Consider the following 22,161-nt stretch of genomic DNA (forward strand, 5'->3'; position numbering starts at 1 on the left):
ACTTGCTTATACCCCCAAAGCTTGCGCAAATAAACATGTCTGTAACTGGCACCTGAATGGCAACAGCGTGGGGGGACAGCTGAATCTCTACCAGAAGGGTTTTCCATAGTGGGCTGCCATAGTTAACAGTGCTTGCTTTAAGGCACAAATATTCTATGCATGTCTAAACATGTGTAGGATTGTGCTCTTAGTGTTATACCCTCGAATAAAAATAAGAGAAATCCAGCTTCCTATCCTAAATGTAATATTTCAGGTGGAAAGCTATATCCAGCAGTTTGATGGTGGCTTTAGTAGATGTGTGATAAAAACCTTATACATGTTGGGGCTGTTCGAACATAATGGTGATGTTCGGCAGCAATTTGTGGGCTAATTAACCCATGATTTGTGGGGATGTGCTCTGTGCGCAAGCTGCTTCTGGTTTCCAGGAACCATCTATGAATGCTCCATGACAAACGAAGCCGGGTACTTGGGGTTGTTCTTGGGTTAAATGACCCCAAGTTAACCCATGGTTTGTTCTTAGGTAAACATAGTGTTGTTTAACCCACGAGCAACCCCAAGTGCCCCTGTTTGTATGTCATGGTAACAACCCACAAATGTGGCATTTGTAGGTTATTGTTGGAAACTGGAAGCTTCTCACACATCAGGCATCCCTGCAATTCTTCTTGTGCTCATGTTTTCTGCTGCTGCATGCATGTGAAGTGGCCACACAGGCATCCTCTTTTTTTGTCATTCACATTTGGTGGCAGATTCAGCCTTTGCTTCTCTATGCTTTTCTGGCAAGAAAAATAAATACTAATTAGTTTATGCAGGTAGGATCCCCTGAGAAGGGATGAATCTCTACCTTGCAAGGATAGCCTGCTAGCTTAACTAATTAGCTTTATCATCAACAGTACTGTTGTTATTAGCATTAGGGCTTCTTCTCACTCTGATGTCTGAAAATCTAATTTGGGAGGAATATCCCATGGAATAAAACTATTTCACGGAAAGGCATGGTTATTGCAAGATGGCAGTAGTCGTTATATTGTCATCCTTCTCACATCATGAGTCCTGGCAAAGGAGGTACTTGAGGCCAACCTACATGTTCAGTTAAATGTGTTGTTTGTTTGTAGGGACATTGCAAGTCATTGTCAAGAAGTGCTTGTAATAGTGAACACCTCTGATTGATTACTTCCAAGCAGGTCCCAGCTTGGTCCACACCTCGAGCCCTCACTACCCCCTTCCCCTCCCTTCTCCCCCAGGGGTAGGAGAAGGGGGAGACAGGTGGGGATGAGGGAGCTTCACCTTCCTGCCAAGGGGGGCATAGGGATACGAATCATCTCCATTTCTGCTAAGGAACTATCCTCAGTGGAAATGGAAGCAATTAGCGTCACATTCCCACCATGCTTGTGGGAACTCCTAGTCTTCATGCCCTCTTTGGTGGGAATGTGATGTTCCCCTGAAAAGCTGGAGCCTCCCATCATTGTTACCAGATTCCCATTCTCCTGCCCCAAAAATGTTTGGGGGACTTTGGGAAGAAAGTTCATGAACCAAGTGGTGGGTGCTTCAGTCACCTGCAACTGCTTGTTTGCTTGCTTGAAGTGCCCCCAAACCATTGGTCCTTTGTGCCCTTGGAGTGCATGCAAAGAATCAAGGCCCTTTTGGGGTACAAAGGGATGCTCTTGCACCCCTAGTTACTGCATGTAGCATGATTATTTTAAAAAGAACTTAACATAGCTACTGTGGCTTGGGGGAAACACAGGGGTTAATTAACCCTTTCTCCCCATGCTGTGGTCTTGATAAAAATCATCCCTTCCTCCTGAGGCAAATTGCAAGGGGGAGGGGGAATTTTTTTGTTGGGACCACTAGGGGTGCACGAAAGTCACTTACCTGGTCTCGCAGCTTGCTTCGCGGTGGGGGGGAGGCGCTTCGCTGCTCCCCCCGAAATTCAGGCTGGGGGGGGAGGCTTCCCTCCTCGTCCGGCCGAAATTCAGGCCGGGGGGGAGGCTTCCCGCCTCGCCCGGCCGAAATTCAGGCCGGGGAGGAGGCGCCTCGCCTCGCCTGGCCGCAAAATAAAAAGTTAAAAAAAAACACCCCTGTGATAGGCTACATGACGATTAACATAGCCTATCACGGCTAGATCTGCAAAGTCCCGAATGTCCCACCCGGTGGCGGGTCCCGGCGGCGGTTCGGCAGGTCTTTGTCAGGGGCAGGGGCGGCAGCCGGTCTTTCGACCGGCTGCCGCCGCCGCCCTTCCAAGAAAAGTAAAAAAAAAAAAACGCCCCCGTGATAGGCGACATAGCCTATCACGGCTAGATTTGCAAAGTCCTGAATGTCCCTCCCGGTGGCGTGTCCCGGCGGCGGTTCGGCAGGTCTTCGTCAGGGGCAGGGGCGGCAGCCGGTCTTTCGACCGGCTGCCGCCGCCGCCCTTCCAAGAAAAGTAAAAAAAAAAAAACGCCCCCGTGATAGGCTACATAGCCTATCACGGCTAGATTTGCAAAGTCCCGAATGTCCCTCCCGGTGGCGGGTCCCGGCGGCGGTTCGGCAGGTCTTCGTCAGGGGCAGGGGCGGCAGCCGGTCTTTCGACCGGCTGCCGCCGCCACCCTTCCAAGAAAAGTAAAAAAAAAAAAACACGCCCCCGTGATAGGCTACATGACGATTAACGTAGCCTATCACGGCTAGATTTGCAAAGTCAGCCGTGATAGGCTACATAAATCGTCACGTAGCCTATCACGGGTGACTTTAAAAAAAAAAAAGCGCGTACGCAAATGGCGGCCGCCATAGGGAGCCGCCATTCGCGTTCCTTATTTGGTTGCTGTAGTCTACGTAAATGTTTACGTAGACTACGGCGAAAATAAGGGCAATGCAAATAGCGTTGCCCTTATTTTCGCCGTAGTCTACGTAATCTTTCCGTAGACTACAGCGACCAAATAAGGAACGCGAATGGCGGCTCCCTATGGGGGCTGCCATTAGCCGTACGCGCTTTTTTTTTTTAAGTCACCCGTGATAGGCTACGTGACGATTTATGTAGCCTATCATGGCTGACTTTGCAAATCTAGCCGTGATAGGCTACGTTAATCGTCATGTAGCCTATCACGGGGGCGTTTTTTTTTTTTTACTTTTCTTGGAAGGGCGGCGGCGGCAGCCGGTCGAAAGACCGGCTGCCGCCCCTGCCCCTGACGAAGACCTGCCGAACCACCGCCGGGACCCGCCACCGGGAGGGACATTCGGGAAAGGTAAGTCCCATCCCGGGGGGGGGCGGGGGGCAGGGGGGCAGAGAATTTCTCCCCGAAACTACTTCGGGGGGCCGAATGCGTTGGCACTCGGCCCCCCGAAGTTTCAGGGAGAAATTCTCCCCCATCCCTAGGGACCACAGCAGTGGAGGAAAGGGTTAACACCCCTCCCCACATACTTTGGTCCCAATCCAGAACAGGCCCATCACAGTGGCTAGCTTTGGTTAAAATACAGTCACATTAAATGCAGTTACTTATTTAACATAAATATAACCTGTCCTTTACAGGAGCATTCCTCTCTACTTAGGGTTTGACCAGAAAACCAATCCATAGGTCAGTCTTAAATATTGCAGCATCTTGAAGGTTGGACTTGCCATGAGGTAGAGTGAGGCAACTTCCTCTAAGGTTTTTTTTTATGCCATTAAAAGGCAGCAAATGGTCAGTTCTTCATTTGATTATATATTTTTCCACTACTTGGGAGGGTGTGTCTGTGTTCATACTGCAATTTGGAGTTTCCACTTCAGCCAGGTGCCACAAGCGGAAGTTAGAGAAAAAGATAATCAGTTTGTTTTCAGCAGCATGTGTGACTATCTTGGGACCAGACCTTATAATACTGCGAAAGAGCGTTGATAATTAACAAGTCGATATTTGACTTTCTGATACTTAAGTAATCTGGGCTTTTCAGTATGCTTCAGATACAGTACTTTTAAGGACTAGTTCTCTGTAATTATCTGCTGAGAATGTAAAACGTAGCATTCTTAGTCCTGTCCCAGATTCCCAGCATATTCTATTTAGCATGTTTCACTCTCTGGAGAATTTGAACAGTGCAAACAATCTCTGTTTTGTTTTGGATCATTCTACAGGGTTCGGCACCATTTTTTGTCAGCGCTACTGCTGGCACCACAGTTTTGGGAGCATTTGATCCTCTGGATGCAATAGCCAACATCTGTGAAAAACATGACCTTTGGCTGCATGTTGATGTAAGTTCGTTTTAATAACATTTGTTCTTTGTTTCACTTGTATTCATCTATCTTTCAGCTGACGGATTATTTTCACAAACTAGTACACTGAAAAAAGTGCAGTTAATTTTGCAAAGTCAACGAATGTGGATCTGGGAACTAGATTACGTTTTATTTATTTCATGTTGAATTTGCACATTGTCTTCCTCTAAGGAGTTCAGAGCATTTTTATTTTGATGTAGTTTAGGTTGAGAAATAGTTACTTTGGTTTCCCCATTGATGGCTAGCACTCTAACCAGTGCATCACATTAGGTTTTCATTTTGTCAGTCTAAGAACTTGTTTGCATAGTTAGAAACACTTGGGATTTTGTTGAAGGCTATGTTTGCTTTGGCACTGCGTGATGTTTTGTTTAATTATTCTGCCATGTTTATCCCACAGACTACTTAGGATGGGGAACCTTCTTTCCTCTGAGGGCTGCATTCCCTTGGGTGCAATGTTTTGAGGTGGCTGTGTGCTGGTGGTGGGCAGTGGGTTGGCGGAGAATTTCTCCCCGAAACTTTGGGGGGCCAAGCGCCAACATGTTCGGCCAAGTTTCGGGGAGAAATTCTCCGTACCCCCCTGCACCACCCCCCCGGGACGGGACTTACCTTTCCCAAATGTCCCTCCCGGTGGCGGGTCCCGGCGGCGGTTCGTCAGGTCTTCGTCAGGGGCGGGGGCGGCAGCCGATCTTTCGACCGGCTGCCGCCGCCGCCATTCCAATAAAACTAAAAAAAAAAAAACGCCCCCGTGATAGGCTACGTGACGATTAACGTAGCCTATCACGGCTAGATTTGCAAAGTCAGCCGTGATAGGCTACGTAAATCGTCACGTAGCCTATCACCGGTGACTTTAAAAAAAAAAAAAAAGCACATACGGCTAATGGCGGCCCCCATAGGGAGCCGCCATTCACGTTCCTTATTTGGTCGCTGTAGTCTACGTAAAGATTACGTAGACTACGGCGAAAATAAGGGCAACGCTATTTGCGTTGCCCTTATTTTCGCCGTAGTCTACGTAAAGATTTACGTAGACTACAGCGACCAAATAAGGAACGCGAATGGCGGCTCCCTATGGGGGCTGCCATTTGCGTACGCGCTTTTTTTTTTTTAAAGTCACCCGTGATAGGCTACGTGACGATTTATGTAGCCTATCACGGCTGACTTTGCAGATCTAGCCGTGATAGGCTACGTTAATCGTCATGTAGCCTATCACGGGGGCGTGTTTTTTTTTTAAACTTTTTATTTCGCGGCCGGGTGAGGCGAGGCGCCTCCTCCCCGGCCTGAATTTCGGCCGGGCAAGGCGGGAAGCCTCCCCCCCCCGGCCTGAACTTCGGGGGGAGAGCAGCGAAGCGCCTCCCCCCCCCGCCGCGAAAAGCTGCGAGACCAGGTAAGTGACTTTCGTGCACCCCTAATGCCTTGGCTTCTGTGCTGGATGCCTTTTGAATTTACAGATCCAGCTGGATCCATTCTTCCATTACACTCTGCTCTCCCTGGCCATGCAGGGAAGGAGCTAATTCATACCTGCCTGGGCAGAGACGCCTTTTCCCCACTGCTTATCTTATCCTTACCATTCAGCTGACTGATGGGAAAAAAATTGAATAGCAACAAAGAAGGATCTGCAGAATCTCATTGCTTAACTGATTCTGTAGCCATATGCCTTCTTTCCTGCTGCTCAGCTGTTTCCGGCTGATCAGCTGAGCGGTGTGGGGAGACTATTTTCATCAGGAACACATGGGGAGGGAAGACTTAAACTGCCCTCCTCCTTGTGTTTCCAATGAAAATCACCCCCATGCGATTCAGATGATCTGTGGGAAACAGCTGAGCAGTGGGGAAGAGAGGGCTGTATAGCATCAGGATTCTTTTCCCCACTGCTCAATTGCTCGATGCGAGGACACACAGTAGGTTATATAAAACTAGGCTGCAGGTTCCCCACTCCTGTCTTAGAAGATGCTTGGGCTGTGGGTGGAGGAGGACTGGTCCTGTGCACCCCTTTCCTTCCCTTGAAGGCAATTAGTGTTTCCAAACTGACAGCGCCTAATCATTTTTGCCGACAGAAGCATGCACTCATCTCATTCCTGTATGTGAAGATATCTGGATATGGGCCAGTTCATTTTACTACGGAGAAGAGTCAGTCTTGGTTTAAATGATAGATGTCTCAGTAGGTTAGAGGTGGTTTAGTTTTCTTGAATGAGCGATATTCTAGAATGTTGAATTCTAGAAATTCTCAAACTCTTTGCTATGAGAAGTGGCAGTGGCCAGTTATATTGTAAAGTTACATAAAAGTTCCATAGGTTTTTTTTTAAAGGCAGAAATGTTAACAGCATTAGATGAGATGCCATCCAAGGCATATTGTTCCTGATGTATGGGGATGAAGTATTTAAAAGAGGGATTTGAGACAGTATTGATTTTGTTCTGGTGTTAGCTCATCATTAATTAATTAATTAATTACATTTCTATACCGCCCCATAGCTGAACCTGTCTGGGCAATTTACAGAAGTTAAAACATTAAATACAATATAAACAGTTTAAAAGCCATTTACATAAAAGCACACAGACAATATACACAAACAACATATAACTAAAAACAACTTTGAACTGTCAGTCATAACTAAAGACACATCCAGGACTGATTAAAGCTCATCATGTGATGCCAAATGCCTGGGAAAAGAGATAGGTCTTAACCTGGCGCCAAAAAGATAATAATATTGACACCAGGTGGACTCATCAGGGAGCTCCTTCCACAGATGGGGGGGCCACCACTGAGAAGGCCTTCTCCCTTGTTGCTGCCTTCCGAGCTTCCCTTGGAGGAGGCACTTGGAGGAGTACCTTAGATGCTGAACGTAGTGTACAGGTAGGTTCATTTCAGGAGAGGTGTGTCGTCAGGTATTGCGGTCTTAAGCCATGCAGGGCTTTATAGGTTAAAACCAACACCTTGAATTGAGCTTGGAAGCATATAGGCAGCCAGTGAGAGCGGGCCAAAGTAGGTCTTATATGTTTGACCCTTCTGGTCCCCGTGATCAATCTGGCCACTGCATTTTTCATGAGCTGCAGTTTCCGAACTGTCTTCAAAGGCATCCCCACATAGAGCACATTGCAGTAATCTAACTTGGAGGACACCAGAGTATAGACAACTGAAGCCAGGTTATCCCTGCCCAGATAGGGGCGTAGCTGGGCCACCAACCGAAGTTGGTAGAAGGTACTCCGTGCCACTGAGGCCACCTGAGCCACAAGTGACAAAGATGGTTCCAGGAGGACCCCCAAGCTACGGGCCTGCTCCTTCAGGGGGAGTGCAACCCCATCCAGAACAGGTTGAACACCCTCCATCCGGTCAGCAGAACCACCCACCAACAGCATATCAGTCTTGTGTGGATTGAGCTTCGGTTTATTAGCCCTCATCCAGTCCATTGTCACAGCCAGGCACTGATTCAGCACATCCACAGCCTCACCTAAAGAAGATGAAAAGGAGAAATAGAGCTGCGTGTCATCAGAATACTGATGACAACGCACTCCAAAACTCCAGATGACCGCACTCAGTGGTTTTATGTAGATGTTGAACAGCATGGGGGACAAAACTGACCCCTGTGGAACCTCCACAGGCTGAGGAGTATTCCCCAAGCACTACCTTCTGGAGCCGACCCTCCAAGTAGGAGAGAGCCATCCCAGAAGGATACTATGGTCAATGGTAACGAAAGCTGCCGAGAGATTAAGGAGAATCAACAGGGTCACACTCCCCCTGTCTTTCTCCTGACATAGGTCATCATACAGGATGACCAAGGCTGTTTCTGTGCCAAAACCTGGCCTGAATCCTGATTGAAATGGATCCAGATAATCAGTCTCATCCAAGAGTGCCTGGAGTATGTAGAAAACAATTGGAGATTCCAGTGAAGTTCTCCCACACCAGGCTTGGAAACAAACTTCAAGGGCTCTTTAAAACCCACTTCGAAACCAAGGTGGGCTTTACAAACCCCAGAAGTTTCCTTCAGCTCAGATTTTGATCTGAGCTGGAAGGGAGTCCCCAGTTTCCCTCTACCCATCTCCAGCACCCTCCCCTTCTCCTAAAGCCCTCTCCACCCACCCAAGCACACTGCTCCCTTCCCTCCCATAACATTGGTGGCAGAGGTACAGGTGTGGCAAGAAGAGAAAAGGGAGGTTTTTGCTCCTCTCTCTTCTCTGTCTCCCTCTCATGCTTATGAACAGTGTGAGGGGGACAGGGGACTGTGGGAGATAGGGAGCATTCCTACACGAGGCTTTTATTGTACATCCATGATTAATCACTCACTTTTTTTTGACATTATGTTGTCAACCTCCAGGACCCCTCCCACCCCTTCTGGCCATAATAGTGACTTAATTCTCTATGGGGAAAATGCGACAAGAAATTTCAAAGCGCGATAACTTTCTGGTGAAATTCTAGAATTGCGCTATAATGCAGTGCCATCTAGTGGCTGTATAATGAAACATATAGAACTCGCCCAGAAAGAAAACCCCTCGGATGAAACCACATGAAAATGAGCCGATCTTAATCCCACAAGGAATCCAGAAGCAGAAGCCCTGGTAAAGGTGTGGGAATTTAGCTTGGTGTAGAAATGCTCGTTGTTCTTCCTGTTATTGCAGTGGTCCCTTCTACCTTTTACTAATTGAAATGGTTGATCCTATGGCATAGTTATTTGAATGTGAGCACTCCCCTGACCCATCATGACTGCAGCCTCTTTAAGGAGAATCAGGTGAGCCCTGTGTTCAAATAAGTGCAGCATTTCCCATTCATTTTTTCCCACCATAAGAGGAGTAGGGGAGAGAACAAAGGTCTGGATGGGCCCGATCTCGTCTGATCTCAGAAGTTAAGCAGGGTCAGCCCTGGTTAGTATTTGGATGGGATTCCACCTGGGAATCAGGCTTCCTGCATTGAGCAGGGGGTTGAACTTGATGGTCTTGTAGGCCCCTTCCAACCCTATGATTCTATGAGTTATATGATCCATGAGAGTAGCAGAACCTGAAGGCCACTCATGATTTCCCAGTGGGGACAATGGCAGTGGGGAGAGGAAATAATGTCTGACCAGGCCCTGTGCTGTTAAAACTCCTGAAACATCTTGATTCCGTCAGAAACAAGATACTTGGCTGATTGGCTGAATTATTGATCGTAGACTAGTGTGGTGGTGATGAAGAATTGATTGTCCTAGTATTTAGTGAGTGTTGAGTTATTCATGCTGAAAATCTGGAATTCCTCAAGTCAATTTCTGTTGCTATGCCAATGGCAATATTCTTCAGCAATACATAGTTTGGCTATGGAGCTATGGGGATTCAGCATAGTCATGTTAGTTTAACTTTCTAAATGGACTCTTTGCAAGTGAGTTGCAGAAATACTATTTATGATACATGAGCGATTGAATAACTTTAGAACTTCCCTCAGTAGTATTCTAGTAGGATTTCAGGATGCTGTTTTTGCAAGCAAAACAGCAGGATTAACATAAAATGATAGTTTTGCAAGCTTGTTTCCATTGAATTTGGTAGGTTTTGGTGGCGCTATTTGATGGTTTGTCTGTTTTTTTGGTCTTCTTGTCGATGGGTTATTGGAGACAATAGGTGGATTTACTAATTGTTGTGATCCTCTTTGGAATTTGTGGTCTGCTGATGGCTTAGCAATGACTCTTTGGAAAGACTCCTTGTTTCTTCTGACTAAATCATTCAGGGAACCAAAAAATAAATTGCTTTCCTGGTATTATGTTTCATAATAGCTACTGATGTAGCTGTCATAAGGATGTGATTTGATTACCAATGGAAGAGAAGGCACCATTCACAATTTCTTTACAAAGCTGGCCCAAGTAATCTCTTTGTGTGTTTAGGTATGTGGAAAATGCCTGGCAGCCAGGTATGAACTGATCCCAGATGGATGGATGCACAATTCTGCAAGGACACCTCTGCTGTAATTTATCACTCTCTTCTGTTCAAGCCTCCTGAGAAAAAGCTATATATATAATGTGCCAAATTTGTAATGACCAGGGAAAGATTCAGATCACCAAATATAGGCTGTTATTTATTACTTAAGCTCCTATGAAGCAAAACATCAGTATAGCATACTAACAGTGCAATCTGTTTCCTTCATGGATCCTTCCTGAAGGTGCTGCTTCTCAGCAACTGTATACCAGTCCCCTGTTCCTTCACCATCCAGTGGTTGTGACCCTCTATAAGTTCTGGTTCATTCTCTTCCTACATAGTTTCTCAGAGACCTTCTTGTCTTGCTTCTGTTCCTCAGAGCTTCTTCTGTTCCTAAGCCCCATGTAACACATTTCCTCAAACTGGCCTTTCACTTTCCTCACATATTCTATTGTCAACATTCTATTTCTGACAGCTTTTCCCTGTACAGATGGAGTGTTTAGGAATATTCTGTGACATCAACACCATTCTGTTAGTAGCTGTGTGTGCGTAGGTGTGTGTGAGGGAGATGAAGTCTTGTCTGGAGCTATTTTATTCCTTCAGTTGACAGTAGTATCAGTTTCGATAGAATAATGGCAGGGTTTCATTCTGCGTGAATATATGCAACTGATAAAAGGATGGTAAAATAAATTTTTGAGAATTCATTTTGAAGGTTCTCTGTGAGTTTGGTTAATCTCCATGATTATTCAAAGAAATATCTTTGCATGTATTCAGCAAATAAATGCAAATCCAATGGTATGAATTCATCCCTGTCTTACCTTACTCCCACCGACAGAATAATTGTAAAACATTTCCAAAGATTTTCAATACACTTTAGGACAGAGGTAGGCAATTTGAGAGACTGTCCTGGGCACCACCACAAAATGGCTGTCATGGGAGCATGGCTAGTCACAAAGGACAAGTAACCTTCCCAAAAGACAGTACAAGGCAGAGATGGGATCTGAGCCCCAATACACCAAACTACGCCTTTAAACCTACAGTGTTCAGTGCCAATATCTTCTTCACAGAAGGCAAACTCTTCCCCCCCCTCAGCCAGTAAACACATTCCCTGCATCTCTTTTTCTCTCTGACTTTGGCTCACTACCCATACTCTCTTTTCCACCCTTGCTCATCATCCTGGCTTATAATATCTCTCTCTGTCACACACGTGCACACGCACAGCCACCTTGGTGGGCACCAAGAAAGGTGACCAGGGGGGCACACTTGTGTCCACGGGCACTATGGTGCCTAGCTTTGCTGTAGTATATGAAATGTATACATTGGACACACAGTTCAGAGAAGGTACTTACAGTGGCATGTTAGAGCTGATGGTCAATTCACCTGTCCAATTATGTGTGTGTGTGTTTAGTGATTGCAGTGCAGAGCCCTGTGCAAGGGGTATGGTCAATTCTACAGGAGCATGATGCGCAGGTGACATGGAGCACTAACAGCCTGTGTGCTTGTGTATCTGAGGCTGTATTTAAGGATCCCAGCCAGTATACATATATCTTCTTTTATTTTGGATTTGCAGTGGGTGTCATGACCAAGAGAATCAAGTCACTGTCCTCCACACTGCTGAAGTTTTTAAAATCAGCTATTGAGTCATTATTAAATTACACAAGGCTGAACTAGCATTTTATAACTTTTAATAAATATCTCCACAGGCATCGTGGGGAGGCTCAGCTTTGCTGTCGAGGAAGCATCGCAGGCTTCTGCATGGCATTCACAGGTATGTGAAGTTTAACTAGGAAGGGGTAGTAATTTGAAAGCCAAATGTAAGCATTTTACATCTCATTGATTTCCATGAGATGTCAGCTCTTTCCCATGCAAACATGTGGCATGTAAAGTGCTTAGTTTTGGCTAGTTTGTGTTCCAGTTTAGGTTGTGCATTCCTGTTAGGATTTAAAAAAAAAAAAAAAGTTGAAGGAAGTTTGAAAAGAAAATGGAGAAAAGTCTAGTTTACCAAATTGTAAACTGTGAAATGTTGAAAGCTGTGATTACAAGATAATTTTCTGTTTTCCTCCATCACTTTTATAGGGCCAATTCTGTGGCATGGAATCCTCATAAGATGCTTATGGCAGGGATCCAGTGTTGTGCCCTTCTGGTGAAAGATAATTCTGTAAGTCATTCTTTTAATTTCCCAAATGTGACCCAACTGTGCTTGTGCTGTATAATGACAGTGCAGAATATGACTTGTGACTTGTGGTTCAGCTATTAAATAAGGATGGCAAAATGATAACAGATGACAAAGAAAAGGCAGAGGTGCTCAATTCCTACTTTGGCTCAGTCTTCTCCCAAAAGAGGGTCTATGACCCCCCTGGCAAAGGCGAAGAACAGGCTGAATGGGCAGGATTGCAGCTTGAGATCGATAGGCATATGGTCAAGGAACACCTAATTACTTTGACTGAGTTCAAATCTCCAGGGCCAGATGAACTGCATCCTAGACTAATAAAAGAACTGGCAGAAGAACTGGCAGAACCGCTGTCAATTATCTTTGAGAAGTCATGGATGACGGGTGAAGTGCTGGATGACTGGAGGAAGGCTAATGTTGTCCCTATCTTCAAAAAGGGTAAAAAGGAGGAACCTGGGAACTACAGACCAGTCAGTCTGACATCAATCCCTGGGAAAATTCTGGAGCAGATGATAAAGCAATCCATCTGGAAGTACCTTGAAAACAATGCAGTGATTACTCAAAGCCAACATGGATTTGTCAAGAACAAGTCCTGCCAGACGAATCTGATCTCATTTTTTGATCCAATAACCTCCCTTGTAGACCGTGGGAATGCTGTAGATATCATATACCTCGACTTCAACAAAGCTTTTGACGAAGTGCCCCATGATATCCTGATGAGCAAACTAGCTCAAAGTGGGCTAGGTGAAACAACGATCCGGTCGATCCACAGTTGGCTACAGAATGGGACTCCAAGAGTGCTTATCAATGGGATCTTCTCCAACTGGGGAGAGGTAATGAGCGGGGTACCGCAGGGCTCAGTCCTGGGCCCAGTGCTCTTCAACATTTTTATTAATGACTTGGAGGAGGAGGTGCAGGGAATGCTGATCAAATCTGCAGATGACACAAAATTGGGCAAGATAGCTAATACTTTGGAAGACAGAAACAAAATTCAAAGTGATCTTGATAGCCTGGAGTGCTGGGCAGAAAACAACAGAATGACATGTAATAGGGATAAATGCCAAGTTCTGCACCTAGGAAAAAAAAATCAAATGCACAGTTACAAGATGGGGGATACGTGGCTCAACAACACTACAAGCGAGAAGGATCTTGGAATTGTTGTCGATCACAAGCTGAATATGAGCCAACAATGTGATGTGGCTGCAAAAAAGGCCAATGCTATTTTGGGCTGCATTAATAGAAGCATAACTTCCAAATCCTGGGAAGTACTAGTTCCCCTCTACTCAGCACTGGTTAGGCCTCATCTGGAGTACTGTGTCCAGTTCTGGGCACCACATTTTAAGAAGGATGCAGACAAACTGGAGAGGGTTCAGAGGAGGGCAACAAAGATAATCAGGGGACTGGAAACAAAGCCCTATGAGGAGAGACTGAAAGAACTGGGCATGTTTAGCCTTGAGAAGAGAAGACTGAGGGGAGATATGATAGCATTCTTCAAGTACTTGAAAGGTTGTCACAGAGAGGAAGGCCAGGATCTCTTCTCCATCATCCCAGAGTGCAGGACACGAAATACTGGGCTCAAGTTACAGGAAGCCAGATTCCAGCTGAACATCAGGAAAAACTTCCTGACTGTTAGAGCAACATGACAATGGAACCAATGACCTAGGGAGGTGGTGGGCTGTCCCACACTGGAGGCATTCAAGATGAGGCTGGACAGCCATCTGTCAGGGATGCTCTGACGGATTCCTGCACTGAGCAGGGGGTTGGACTCGATGGCCTTGTAGGCCCCTTCCAACCCTACTATTCTATGATTCTATGACTGCCTCTTTATTAACTTCCCAAATGCAAAGTATAAAGTGGCGGAAAATGTAGATGGTGCATGAGATGTTGACAGGAAATAAAATGTATGTGAGGCTGGTATGATTTCAGCAAACTTAAACTGATGGGCTTGGATCCAGACTTAGTCGTGTTTAGTAACTAAGCTAATCCCATGATTTCAATGGGCCTACTCTAAGCATGAGTAAGTCTGGATACAACCCATGTATTTTTTTATTTGCAAAATAGGTTGCTTAGAAGTAAGAGGGGGAAAGCACTCATTCCCTAAAAAACAGGGTTCTTCTACAAATTGAAAGGCCAGTTAAACAACAACAACGGATTTTGTAGTTCAATGGGGAAAGGATGCAGGAAGAGAGTTGCATGTCAATGCCCAAATCTATACAATTACATAAAAAGGAAGTTTTAAATTTTGTTGTATCTTAACTTGTAGGTAAACTGTTATTAAATGAAGCATCAGTGGTATTTATGAACTTGGAGAATTTACCATATTTTAAAATAATGTAATAGAAAATATTTGTTATGTGAAGCTGAGAAAAATGACTTTCTTGCATAGGGTGGAAATGCCCAACAGCTACATCATAATTGTAGAAAGTATAAAGAAATGAGCGGGTATGTATTAGCCCTTGATCCTCTCATTTATCTTCTTAATTATGTTAAGGGATTTATTTCAAAAGAACATGAACATCATCAAAAGAACATTTCAAAAGAAAAAGAACATCATCTTAACATGATGGTTTACTGCAAGAGCATGTCTTATCATGCTTTGTTACCCTCTGCCTCTTCCTTTCCTCCCCCTTTTCAGTGGTTCGCTACCTTTCCCTTTGTCTTTCTGTTTATCCCCACATCATCCTATTCTATATTTAGAGTTCATTCCCTCAGAACAGTGACTTCTCTTTTGCTTATGTTGCTCTGTAAAGGCCATGTACATTGATAGTATACAGAAGATGGGGCAGCACTGATCAGCACTAAACTGAGGGAAAATGATACTCTTCACTTTCGTTGGTACTTGAAGTAGTTGGATTGCATCTAGACTTAGAGAGCAATCCTATGGTCCCTAAACATCGTCCCAGTGTCCCATAGGATTGCTCTCTTAGTCATGCTTAGAGTAGACTCATTGAAATCATTGGGATTGAAATTAGTCATAATTTGTCCCATTGATTTCAGTGGGTTTACTCTAAGTGGAGTGGGGTGAAGTCACAAAAGTCTTTTGTGACTCTAAGTGGGGTGAAGTCTAGATCAAACCCAACGTCTTCAAGTGCTACTGAAACTGAATTTTATTATTTTCCCTCTGATTTGTGCTGATCAGTACTGTGCTACGGATCCAACCTGTACAGACTAAAGCAGATGTACAGTTTGAAACATCTTGGAAATTCCATTCTCCTCATATGGATTTTCTTTGTGGATTCTTTGCCTATCCATTGTAGGGATGTAAGAAAGTCACTTACCTTTTCGCAGCTTGGCTTCGCGGTGGGGGAGAGGCACTTCGCTTCTCTCCCCGAAGTTCAGGCGAGGGGGGGGGAGGCGTCCCGCCTCGCCCGGCCGAAATTCAGGCCGGGGAGAAGCGCCCCGTCTCCCCGGCCGCGAAACAAAGTGTAAAAAAACAAACAAACAAAAAAACCCCCGTGTTAGGCTACGTAACGATTAACGTAGCCTATCACGGCTAGATTTCCAAAGTCAGCCGTGATAGGCTACGTAAATCGTTACGGAGCCTATCACGGGTGACTTTGAAAAAAAAAAAAGCGCGTACGCAAATGGCGGCGCCCTATGGACGCCGCCATTTGCGTTCCTTATTTGGTCCCGGTAGTCTACGTAAAGATTTACGTAGACTACCGGGACCAAATAAGGAATGCAAATGGCGGCACCATAGGGCGCCGCCATTTGCGTACGCGCTTTTTTTTTTTTCAAAGTCACCCGTGATAGGCTCCGTAACGATTTACGTAGCCTATCAGGGCTGACTTTGGAAATCTAGCTGTGATAGCCTACGTTAATTGTTACGTATCCTATCATGGGTTTTTTTTTTTTTTTTTACACTTTGTAATGGCGGCGGTGGCAGCCGGTCGGAAGACCGGCTGCCGCCCCCGCCCCCGCCCCCGATGAAAGGCCGACGAACGGCCGCCGGGACCCACCGCCGGGAGGGACATTCGCCAAAGGTAAGTCCCATCCCGGGGGGGGGCAGGGGGGTGGAGAATTTCACCGCCGATTTCGGGGGACCGAATGCGTTGGTGCTCGGCCCCCCGAAGATTCAGGGAGAAATTCTCCGCCATCCCTACATTGATAGGAAGAATAGCCTTTTGTGAAATCACAATCCTTCCCCCTATCTTGGCAAGGGGGAGGATCACGCTGCACATAATGCTGCATGATGGCTTCATTTAAAGTGCACTTTCCACTTCAAAGGTGCTGAAAATTGTCCTTGTTTATGTGCTTCTCTAAAAAATGCTGACGTGGGGGTAGGGGTGGACGAAAGTCACTTACCTTTCGTCGAAGCTTGTTCGCGGTGGGGGGGAGGCGCTTCGCTGCTCCCCCCGCGAAGTTCAGGCCGGGGGGGGGAGGCTTCCCGCCTCGCCCCGGCCGAAATTCAGGCCGGGGGGGGAGGCTTCCCGCCTTGCCCGGCCGAAATTCAGGCCGGGGAGGAGGCTTCCCGCCTCGCCCGGCCGCGAACTCGAAAGTTTAAAAAACAAAACAAAAACGCCGCCGTGATAGGCTACGTGACGATTAACGTAGCCTATCACGGCTAGATCTGCAAAGTCAACCGTGATAGGCTACGTTAATCGTCATGTAGCCTATCACGGGTGACTTAAAAAAAAAAAGCGCGTACGCTAATGGCGGCCCCCATAGGGAGCCGCCATTCGCGTTCCTTATTTGGTCGCTGTAGTCTACGTAAATCTTTACGTAGACTACAGCGACCAAATAAGGAACGGGAATGGTGCCTCCCTATGGGGGCCGCCATTATCCGTACGCGCTTTTTTTTTTTTTAAGTCACCGGTGATAGGCTACGTGACGATTTACGTAGCCTATCACGGCTGACTTTGCAAATCTAGCCGTGATAGGCTACGTTAATCGTCACGTAGCCTATCACGGGGGCGTTTTTTTTTTTCTTTTATTGGAATGGCGGCGGCGGCAGCTGGTCGAAAGACCGGCTCCCGCTCCCGCCCCACATGAACACCTGCCGAACCGCCGGCCGGACCCGGCGCCGGGAGGGACATTCGGCGAAGGTAAGTCCCATCCCGGGGCGGGGTGCAGGGTGCGGGGGGGTGCGGAGGATTTCTCCCCGAAACTTGTTCGGGGGGCCGAACACGTTGGCGCTCGGCCCCCCGAAGTTTCGGGGAGAAATTCTCCGCCATCCCTACATGGGGGCTCTTTTTCAAAGGGGGAATTGTTTCATGAAAAAGGCACTCCATTTCATCTTGACAGTAGTAATCTCATACCATATTTCGAGCTGATTGAGCTTCTGCTTGTCTCTCGAAATGCACTCCTTGGTATGCCAAATTACCCATTCAAACTCCTCACTGATATGATATCATTAAGATTACAAATTTTAAATGGAGAAAAGCCTTTACAGCCTTACAATTTCCATCCATGAAATAGTTGAACTTTGCTGTTGTCAGATTCCTTATGAACAGAGAGTTTGTCCATGTGGGGCCAACGTGCTTGAAAAACTACCTCACTATCTACTTGTTTGTCCAGTTTATGAGGACTTAAGAATAAGAACAGCCTTTTTTAGAGATCTAGATCTGCCATCCAGCAGACCTGTTAGGTATTGAACAATTGTTTTCATTGGGGGACAGATCCCCTCATGTTTCTGAAAAGGGCCTTGCTTTGCTTTTAGAGCAGCAATTTTGCGGAGAAAAGTTTGTGATGATAAGTTGAACTGTCTAGATGGGCAATCCTTTATTTCTTAGTATGCTTGGTTTACAAAGCAATCCTATGGCCACTAGATGCTGCCATAGGATTTTTCGGTTTCTGGGAACCAAGCTTGGAGCTAACACTCTGAGCTTGGTTTCCAGAAACCACGCTTCCCCACCCCCTCCCCTGCCGCCTTGTAGGCAGTGTGGAAACAGAGCACAGAGAGGGCAAAAAGGGGGCGGGGAGGATGCCACAGAAGCTTCATTACAAAGTTTCCTATGTGCCACGCAGCCTCCCCGCTCCTGCTCTGAAGTGCCCTGGCTAGACAGCCAAAATCAGCTGTGTAGCCACGGAAGTGGGGCGGGTGGAGTGGAGAGGACAGGATCCCTTCTATGCTCCTTCTGCCTTGCAGAGGATAGTTGGCCACCTCCTGCCTCAGAGGTGGCCAATTATCCCAATAGGATTGCACCCTAAATTATTTATTTTAACTGACTAATGTATTTTTACTTTGCTCTTTGATGTTTTCTGTGTTTTTTTGTAATGGGTTCAGCTACACAAAATAAACTATCTTTGACTTTGACATACCATGTGCTCCAAGAATTTTGTTTGTACGTTATTTGAAAAAACACCGTCTAGAATTAATATTGAGTATCTGGTAGCAGCAAAAATATCAGTGCTGAAAGTTTTTAACCGCATAAGTCCTTGGGGGGAATCAAAAGAATCCGATCAGTTGTTTTGTTGTCAAAATGAAAACATTAGTGATTACAGTGTTAAATATTGCAATTATTTTGTTGAAAGATGGATTTTTTTTTTGCATAAATGAACAATAAGTTTCAGGATAATGCTCAGTCCTACATTTTGTGTTCAAGATATCTGTTTTCTTTTAATAAGTATTTAAAAAATAAAATAAAATGGGAAGAATTCTCTCTTCCAGTATGATCTAAAACCTGTTAAAATCAATAGTGTGGTTTTAAATAGCTTTTGATCAGGATCAAATTTTCAAAATGTACATTACAGTCTGCATTTCCCTTTGCATGTATCTCTGGGCAGTATCCAATGCTGCCTGTCCTCATGTGGGGCTCACTGCTGCTTTCTTTTCGCGTGCGGCCAGCCCTGCTGATTCTCTTGTCCAAGTGGCACCCACCACTTGCATAACAGAGATCTAGCGCTTATGGGGGGAAGCTCTGAAAGAAGTGAAAACACTCGTTTCTGGAACAGGGCAGGATGGCAGAGTTTCCTTAGGTAAGCTTCGCTGGCCTGGCCTGTTCCAGAAATGAGTTTTTCTGCTCGCTTTGGGTTACTCCCAGAAGCAGTCATTCTCAGTTCTGCAAGTAGTGGCACTGCTTAAGGATCAGAATTGGCAGGGCTGGCTGTACATGGGTGGTCACTGCTGGATTCTGCCCGATGTTTTATTATGGGCAGAATTTATTTATTATATTTATTACCCATAATAAAACATTAGTTAATTTTTTGTCCATACTTTTCTGAAACTATGGGACTAGAAAATGTTTAAAAGTGCAAGCGACAGTGCAATTCTATACATGTCTAGTCAGATGTAAGTTGCACTGCGTTCAGTGGGACTTACTCCCATGAAAGCTTATATAGGATTGTACTCCAAACATACTGGTGAACAGAAGCATGACTGAAATGAATATGACCTAGAAAACCATTTTAGAAGGTGTGTTTGAATGTCATTGAGCTAACAAAGGAGAAGTGTAAGCTTGTCAGTTGGGGGAGATGGAAAGTGTTTTCAATTGATTGAAATGGGGAAACATTTGGACTAGAGAGACAGTGAAACTCAGAGATTAGTAAATCCATTGTAAAAGCACAGATCAATCAAAGCAATTGCTGGGTGTCCTCTATGTTGACAAGAAGTCCAGAGGAAGAGCGCAATGGCTCCCATGATGCCCTGTTAAAATAAACCTTTTCCTAAATGAACTCTGTCACTGCAAGCTGGAATTGCCTGAGTGTTTAGTTAGGAGAACAGTAGCTATGTTGGTTGGTAATGCAGTTGTAAACGTTGCAACATCTTAATTTGATATTTGTGTGCACCTCCATATCACATTTTTGGAATCGGCTTCCATCAGACCCCTTCTTTGCAGGTCATGTGGAAGGCCCTGAAGAACTGCTTGTTTTCACTGGCCTTCCCATAATCTGTGAGCTGCAGCTTTTATTGCTGTTATCTGTTTTTATAGTACACACACAGAAAGGTGCTGTTCTAGCCTCTCAACATGCATATAAGGACCTAAGATGGTAAACTTGGCTTCTTTTCAGTACAGTACTTAATCTATTAATGAGACCAGATAGCTCATGTCAGGTTCACATATATTTTAGGATTTGCCTTGACATATTTCCCTCTTTTTTATTATCACTTTGACAGGGTTATCTATGTCATTTTGTAATGCAGATTAAAACCTGTACTTACCCTTTCATTAGTATTGTCAGACTCCTTGTACCACTTCTTACATAAGACAAGCAAGAGACACAGAGAAGTGGCATAAAATACTAAACTTATTTTTTGTCAGCTCTAACTGGGATCTTCTATATTCAATTTAAAATGGATTGCGTGCTCCTTGTGAGGATGATATTTGACGATCTTTTGAACTACTGTGTGGTTCTGTAACCTTCACACTCTGCTAAGAAATTATACAGGATACTTGTACATGCCAGGTATTTCCTCACTCCTGAGAACTTTAAAGTGTTTAAAACTTTAAATCTCTAAAAGTTGTTCAAAGTAAATATGTGCAGGTTTTCATAGCTGGACTTCCTTGGTGCAGAATTTGGACCTGTGGTGCAGAGTACAAAAATGTTGCTCCTCATCTTTCTTTTTCAAGTGCTTATACATATCCTCTCTCATTCTCTCCTGTGCCCCATTTTGTGACTCGGAACTACGTGCAGCAAAGGGCTGTTTCCCAGTGCCTTACTTTGTTAGGATAAGGCCACTTTAAGACCTTGAGTGTCCTGTAACCGGGCCCAGGAGTTACTCTACTTGTTAAAAGCTGACCTCTCTCCTTGTTCCAGCTTGACTGGGAGCAGGCACACCACTCCCTTGTCCTCCTCCCTCAGGGAATTCTCATATAAGGCTATCCTAATCTTGCTTCTGGCAGACTGAGGGGGGTTGTTGGTAATAGAATGGATCTTGATTCTACATTCTGGCTCCTCTCCTGGTTATGGAGGTGGAGTGGTAAGAGGCCTGTCTGGGAGGCTGGCTTAAGGAAGTAAATGATGAGCCCCCAAAGTCACATGGGTGCCATGGTATGTGTGGGCACCTCCAGTGGTGTCTGTGAAGGGGTCCCCAATGTGGCACCTGTAAAACTTTTTAATACTTTTAAAGTTTTTGTCTGTTTTTTAATATACATATATGGATTTGTATATATCCATAGGAATGAATACATATGAAATGTATACATCTTTCTAACAATTATACATAGGCTTCAACAGAAGCAGTATAAATATCAAAATAAGTATCCATTTGAAGGTGGTGTCTATATGCCACCTGTTCAGATATTGCATTGTAAGGTCCTCAATCCATTGCATTATAGGAGGTGATCGTTTATCCTTCCAATATTGTAATATCAGTCTTTGAACTGTCAAAAGAGTGCAGAGAACCATTTTATGCCGGCTATCTGTTAATTTCCATAAAGCTGATAAATAATTTAAAAGACCATGTACATCAGTGAATATTAAAGACTGTTCCAGTACAAAATTTATCTGTGTAATAACCTCCTCCCCCAAAGAAGCAACTACTGGACATTGCCAAAACATATGTGTAAAAGAAGGATTAGCTGTATTGTACTGCAAGCAATTAGCCAAATTAGACAATCCCTTATTAAAAAGACATTGTGGTGTCCAGTAGAAACAAAACACATGTTTTGGCTGAATAAGACACAGCCTAAGATCCATAGATGCGACAGACAGAGAAGCCAAAGTGGCAATCCACTGATTTGGCATTTTGTGGTGGTGCCCACAGTAGTTTCTCAAATTCCCAAATATGTCCATGGGTCCAAAATGGCTGGGGACCCCTGAAGTAAGCTATAACTGTGAGAAAGATATATAGAGTACATATAGGTTTGTTTGGTTGCATTTCTATCTTCTGTTTTCTTCTGTTTCTTACATAACTGTTTTGTATAAAGTTTACTGTTTTTCTAATTTGGCTGGGATGTGCCTGAGACCTCTAACCTGTACTCCACGGAGAGGAATTCCTCCCCCTAACATGGCCTGTCGCTTGAAGGCTGCTACTACT

The 22,161-nt window shown here is 45.0% G+C and overlaps 1 protein-coding gene across 6 annotated transcripts in view; it reads left to right on the plus strand.

Annotated features, from left to right (window-relative positions):
• The window catches only part of GADL1 (GAD like acidic amino acid decarboxylase 1), a 131,087-nt gene that overhangs the window by 49,902 nt on the left and 59,024 nt on the right, over positions 1-22,161 (plus strand). For all 6 annotated transcript variants that reach the window (XM_084858275.1, XM_084858280.1, XM_084858274.1 and 3 more), the window contains 3 exons: positions 4,073-4,189; positions 11,776-11,840; positions 12,149-12,230. In XM_084858275.1, the coding sequence (XP_084714401.1) occupies positions 4,073-4,189; positions 11,776-11,840; positions 12,149-12,230 (264 nt within the window). The remainder of the gene's footprint in view (positions 1-4,072; positions 4,190-11,775; positions 11,841-12,148; positions 12,231-22,161) is intronic.

This window comes from Heloderma suspectum, chromosome 5 (assembly GCF_057233095.1).
Source record: "Heloderma suspectum isolate Gila_16-S chromosome 5, 16-S_ref, whole genome shotgun sequence".
NCBI classification, from domain to species: domain Eukaryota; kingdom Metazoa; phylum Chordata; class Lepidosauria; order Squamata; family Helodermatidae; genus Heloderma; species Heloderma suspectum.